General features: G+C 36.5%; 1 protein-coding gene across 2 annotated transcripts in view; it reads left to right on the plus strand.

Moving 5' to 3' along the window:
• Positions 1-5,293, plus strand: part of NUP58 (nucleoporin 58) — a 35,917-nt gene extending 30,624 nt beyond the window's left edge. The window contains exons 13-15 of one of the 2 annotated variants that reach the window (XM_060079593.1): positions 108-206; positions 1,801-1,896; positions 3,182-5,293. In XM_060079593.1, coding sequence (XP_059935576.1) covers positions 108-206; positions 1,801-1,896; positions 3,182-3,351 — 365 coding nt within the window. In that variant the 3' untranslated portion in view covers positions 3,352-5,293. The remainder of the gene's footprint in view (positions 1-107; positions 207-1,800; positions 1,897-3,181) is intronic. The other variant, XM_060079594.1, reaches the window with a different exon arrangement.
• The last annotated feature ends 1,413 nt before the right edge of the window (positions 5,294-6,706 follow it).

Consider the following 6,706-nt stretch of genomic DNA (forward strand, 5'->3'; position numbering starts at 1 on the left):
TCATTTTAAAAAATAATTTCATAAAGTAACTTTAATCTTGAAAGAGTAAGGAAAATTTGTTTTTCTTCCCCCCCCCATTTTTTTTTTTTTTTTTTTTTTTATACCAGGGCCACAGCCATCTCTGGGAGTTAGTTTTGGAGCGCCATTCGGCTCAGGTATTGGCACTGGCTTGCAGTCAAGTGGCCTAGGTTCTTCAAACCTTGGAGGTACACTTTAACTTTTCTCGTATTGCATTGGACTGTGATACATTTGAATTGCTACCAGCCTGTAAACACTTCTAAGAGGATCTGCTCTTTGAGAAGTTAAGGTTCTATCTGGCAAAAAAAGGATTCTCCAAACATAATCAGTGCTTTCTAGTATTAGATTTAGAACTTAAAAAATCGTTTCATGTCTGTGAATAGTAAATATAAAAACGTATTAAAAATCAAATGGTAGGGATGTTCATATTTTCAAAGGAATATGCTAAAATATGAACTTGAAAATTACTTAGTTTTATTAAATTAACTTTAAAAAAATGAGTTGGAGTCCAAACTACTCCTGGACATACATTCTCCTAAGCATCTTCTCTTTCTGCAAATGAACACTTTAAATGGGGAGATAATTGTATTATAAATGGAACAACTTGGCTTCTGTCCATTCCTGAGCACTTTTGGCATATCTGCCTTTATGCATACTTGTATACAAGGGCAAGTAAGTTCATTTCAGTAGACTCATAAGTTAACTCTAACTAGTACGGTAAGTCTTCTGCAAAAACATGCTAAATACAAATGCATTCCCAATTCTCTGGTGTGGATAATTGAAGGTTGATTGTATTTTGACAGGTGCATTGTCATGTAACGAATAAGATTCCCTTATTTCCATTAAAATATATCATTATAAGAGGGAAAGCCTATAAGCTATTATGGTTATGTAATATATTACACTCTAATAGGGATTATTAGGATTATGGCAGACAGCGTAACTCCTATGATCTATATTCCAGTTTGTCGCCATATTTCATAGAGTTACGGGCAATAATACTGTCAGGCTCAGTATTTTAGATAAGCTGTTCCAGAGTAGCTGAAGATGAATCGGATTTCATTTTCTGAGCACTTGAAACCAGTCTTCCAGCACTTGGCAAATTCCCCTCTTGCACTCTGTATGATGAAGACACGTGCTTCGTTTAAATTGTGACCGTAGCGTTGTTAGGAGAGAAGCCTCGCTGCTCCCCCTCCACTTTCTCAGCATTGCGTTGCTGGTTCTGTGGCAGGGGGCTGCTCTTCCTGAGTAGCTGTAGAGTGACCGACCCTTGTGTCGTCACACAGGGTTCCAGTGGTAAACTCCGTAAGTGAGAATGTCTTTGCAGAAAGCAGAGTAAAATTACTGTGTGGTACTTCGCATTTAAACTGTCGTGCGTGCCTTGCTTATTTATGAATTTAGTCTTTTTTTTTTTTCCCCGAAATGAAATATCCTTAAGTAGAAATGTGTCTGTCTGTTCGACTAAAATCATACTTGAATGGTCACTGAAATTTCTAGTCCGTTTGGGAGAGAAAGTACTAATATGATCTTGTTTTTTATGGCTTTGTTCTTTAAAAAGGACGGATGGATCATAAGCTGAGTCTAAGTAGATCTAAATGTTTTATTTCAGAATTGATCTGGTTCTTCCAGAGGTCTTAGGCAAAGGAGTAAAGCAGACCTCCTTAGTAAGGCCGTGGTTCTCAACACTGTGTATTAGACCACTGATAATTTGGGTGTTACTCGTCAGTATCCTTTCACCTGTGTTTTTACCTGCCGTGTGTGTCTCTCTATCGCCCCCACTAGGCTTTGGAGCTAGCTCTGGTTTTGGATGCAGCACCACAGGGGCCTCCACATTTGGATTTGGAACAACAAATAAACCCTCAGGAAGTCTTAGTGCAGGTTTGTGTGTTTTGGCCTGAACTTCAGGCAGATTCAAAGGTGCACATTATTTAATGTTAAAAGTATAAGTGTTGTTATTTCCGGTATCCAAAAAAGATCCCTGATTCAGTTTCTACCCGCTGGGTGAACCTGCAAGCCTACTAATCATATATAGCTTTCTCTCTCTCATATGCTGCAGGTCAGGTTTGTAGAACGTTTCTGACAACTTAAGTTTGATATAATACATAACTACATCCTCTTTTTAACTAAGTAGAGATTATTTTGAACCCAAAGACTAGTTTTATGTTTAAACAGTTTTCTTCATTATTACAAAAATGAACCCATGGCGAAAGTTTTATCATTATTCATTCAGGAGAATAGTTTCTCTTCTAAAGAGGTGTTCTTTAGTTATAAGCCCCCCTGATTTTAAGAATACCAGTCTTAAAAAAAAAAAAAAAAAAGAATACCAGTCTTACAAACGATGATTAACTGGATTCTTTGTTCATTTTTGACATAGGTATAATCTCTTGACGCTTCTAGTAGAAACTTCCAGATGTCATCTACTTTTGCATTTGTTTCTATATTTGTAAATAATGACTTGTTTTAATGTGCAATTCTTAGGGATAAATAGCATGCCTAAAATAATAGTACCAATTAAAGTTTTTAATTGCGGGAATTTGAAGGAAATTCCATTTAAAATTAAGTGGTTTAAAATCAGTAGTTCCTAGGGAGTAAGATAATAGAATTCAGTGGTATCAGGATTATAATATGTATATATTAATATTAGTTAGCTAGGCAGTAATAGTATTTGATCCTAATTATTTGAGGGCTCTTATAAAATCAAAACAGTTGGTACTACTCTTCTGTGTATTCATTGTCCTGAAAATTGTGGGTTAAGGCTTTCTTGGAGGACTTAGAATTGCAAGGGTGGGTCCAAAGGCTGTGAAAGTCTCTTCTTTACATTTTGATAAAATGTTTCTGGAGGGCTGAGGAGGAGGGTACCTTGGCATATTTAATTAACACGAAAGTGGCTGCCAACTTGAAGTTTTCTGTCGAGTTCAGTTATTTGTGTAAGGTTTCTCTCTTGGTCTGGATCACTAAACTTCTGTCTGTAATGGTGCCACTTAGTTGTCAGCTAAATTATTTTCCTGTAAAATTCCATGTCAGAAATTCAGGGCCCTAAGATATTTGCTATTTGTATAGGTTATATATTCTTTCAGCTAGACACTTACCTCTCATCCCCATTTTTTATGTTTGTTTTTGTGATTTAACTTCTGATATGAATATTTTCTTCCCTAAACATAAGGCTTTGGCAGCTCAAGTACATCTGGGTTTAACTTCAGCAATCCTGGCATCACGGCATCAGCTGGTTTGACATTTGGGGTGTCCAATCCTGCCTCAGCAGGTTTTGGAACAGGAGGACAACTCCTTCAGTTGAAGAAACCTCCAGCTGGAAACAAAAGAGGAAAAAGATAAACATATGGGTTGATGTGTTGAGAGGATCCATAGCAGCATCGTTCATTCTCTGAATCTATTTTTCTAAAGTTGAAGCAGTAATTAAATTGCAACCCAGGAGATTTATAAAGTTTTGATAGTTTTTCCTTACTTCTGGAATTTGAACTCTGTTCTTGTTTGCCGTGCTAAACAACTTTTCTCTTGTGTATTTGAAACCTAGTTGTGTATTTTTCATTATTTTCATTCTCAGTGTAAGAAATATTACATCGCTGATTGGTAAGACCTACTACTATTTAACCTAGTGTTTTAGCAATGTTTTTGTTGATAAGGTTTACATTATGTGAATATATGCACATTTGTTTCTTATATAGATGGTATGAACTCTAGGGCCTATACCAGAATCACTTTGTTCCTTGATAAAAGGCCTTTTGAACTACACTGCAGGGCATCTTGTGAATATGTATGTAAAATATATACAGGATAATACACACAATTGTGTGCATATAGAATATATATTTACAGACCTACAACTTTTGCCTCAGACTGTTCCCCTTTTCTAAGGGTATTCCATTTTTCACCTTTTATGCTTCAAATCCTCAGTGCTTGTAGAACAAGGAGCTAAAGGTACCAAGTCATTGTAGTTATTTGCTTAAAGACTTAGTGAAATGGTTACTGGTGTAAATATTGACCAACTCAACGTCATTGCCCCCAGTCTTTCCCATTTTTGTTTCCATGTTAATCTTAGCAGCTACTCCGAATGAGGGCTGCTGAGACTCATCAAACCAATTTCAACAACTTTATTATCCTATGTATCCTCATATCTGAAATGAACCTTTAAGAGCATATTTGAACTCCAGACTGGTGTTCTGGGGGCAAAGAGCTATTAAGCCAAATTGATTCTATGCAGGTGAAGGATGCACTATTATTTTAGTGGAAACTTCTAGCTATTCCAATAGAGTTCTTTCTTATAGGGCTATTGATATTGACACCAAATGGAGTCGCTTATCAGCCTCTTTTATGTCTTAAGTAAGTGCTTAATTTGGAATAAAGAAACAGTATATTTTAAGAAAAAAAGTATTCTTTGTAGCAACAGTAAACTATCCCCCATTTTAACAGTGAACAGAGCTCCAGGTAATAACATATATAGACATGTCAGGTTTCATCTGTGTGTTATTTGTATTAGTATTAGTGACAGAGAGTGGGTGAAAAAGAGAGCCCTTGGGAAGAGAACTGCCTTAGCCATGATTTCACACAGAAACCGTTATGTAGACCTATTTTATCTTTCAAGTGCAGTTTTCAGATGGGATGTGAACATGAAATTTCATTTAAAAAAGTTTAATTTTTTTATATAGAAGGTTTTGTACATAATGTGCATCAAGTGAATATTTTCAGAATCATTTTCACCAAGGCACCTTTTTTTCTAAAATAGGTATTACATATATACACACACATATATATATTTTAGTATAACGTTAGTTGGGTTTGATTATAAAAGTGTTGTCAAATCTGTTTTATTTATCTGCATATAGCGATGATTGGCTTTTGGAATTGAAATTTTTGCGCCTTGATGCATTAAAATAAGGAAAATGCTTTGTTTCTGAGCATGAAAGTTGTTTTTATTTTTGCATACTTCCCTAATACTGCAGTGCCCAGATCCAGGTTTTGGGGAAGGGTAGGAAAACATGTGGTTTTGTGTTTTGAATTACTGTCAGAATTAAAGACACATTACAACAAACTTTTTTTAAAAAGGACATTGCATTGTGCTGCAAAAATCTGGATATTTATATTTCTTGTGTTTTTTTCTTTATATATTTTACATTTTAATATGTTGACCATTGGGAATTCGTAACAGATCAGTTTGTGGCGGGAGTTTAAATGTGTCGTCACTGTGTCCATTGTCTCCACTTTGTCCAGAGCCTGTCATTATGTAAACAATAAAATTTACTGTGTCAGTTGCTTTGAACCTTTATAGGTGTCAGTAGTTGTTATTCATATGTAATTTTCTTATTATTCCTCTTCTGTTCTCTGGTTGGTTTTTAGTGTTTCGTTTTCACTGGTTTATACATCTTGCATTTTTAAAAAAAACAAAAGGCTGAATACAAGATAGCAAGTTCTTTGTCACTTGCTTTTATCTTCTCAAAATTACAAAAACGTTTTAAATTATACACAAAAATATTGAGTAAAAAGTGAAAGTTGCCTTCAGCTCCTGGGCCCCAATCCTACTTTCTTCCCCACAGTGTCTGCTCTTCGTGGTTTTGTGTGTATCCTTTCGGATCCTTTTTAAAAATGCCTTTTCAGCATGTGTACAAATGTTCATTCTTTTTCTCTCTCTCATTTTCTCACATTTATTGTCTCTTAGATTCTTTTTCTTTTTTTTTTAAACAAAAGGGTTAACAGTCTGTGTGTTCTGTGGCTTGCTTTTTTTCCCCCTTTAGTGGCGTATCTTGGACGTCTCTGCGTGTCGGTCCGTGGAGATTGACTTTTTGCTTACTGTCCTGTGGCATGGACGCCCGGTGATATGTTCCAAATGTTCCCTTTTCTTTCCAGTATTTCGCTTTCACAGAAGAGCTGCAGTGAGTATCCTTGAACATGACTCTTGGTGCTTACGTTTAATGTTTCTCTGGGATCGATTGTAGAAGAGGAATTGCTGAAGAGGCATACAAACTGTATGTTTTAATGTCAGATTGCTTTCCAAAAATGCTATATAAACAGACACTTCTGTGGTATGTGTGAGTACCCACTTCCTGTCTGCAGCCCTAGATAGTATCAGTCCTTAAAACAAGTACATGTGAAGTTGAACTTTTTAGCATGCATGTTAGCCATTTACATATTAACCTAGTTGCATGGTAATGTCTTGTGTCCGTTTTTACACCAGATCAGTTAGGAGTTTCTCCTTATGGTCTCTGTAGACACTGTGTGCTAGTATTTTTCTTATGAGACAGGTTGGACTTCTGGAGCCAGCTGGGCCCAGACCCCTGCCTCGAACCTGTGTGGTGTTGGGCAACTTTCTTTTCTACACCCCAGCTTCAGCACCTGCCAAGTGAGGACAGTAAAGGCAGGTGGTTGTGTGAAGGTGAAGTCTACCTAAGGCACTTGGGTGCAGGACCTCTGACGCTGCAGAGGCATTTACCGTTCCCGCTCCGGTTCCCCAGCTGCTCACTATAGCTGGTTGCTTTATATCCGTTCCTGACGGGGAAGCTGCCCTATCTTCTTTTTCTGTTTTTTCTGTTTTTGTGTTGGGTGGCTATTCTATGACGCTTATGCTCTTTAGGATGTATCTATTTTGTCAAGTTCGATTTTTCTTAGGAAAAATCCTACTGGGATTTTTTATTAGGTTTATACAAATAAAATATATATCTGGGGAGAATTCACATCT

This window comes from Mesoplodon densirostris, chromosome 17 (assembly GCF_025265405.1).
Source record: "Mesoplodon densirostris isolate mMesDen1 chromosome 17, mMesDen1 primary haplotype, whole genome shotgun sequence".
NCBI lineage: Eukaryota > Metazoa > Chordata > Mammalia > Artiodactyla > Ziphiidae > Mesoplodon > Mesoplodon densirostris.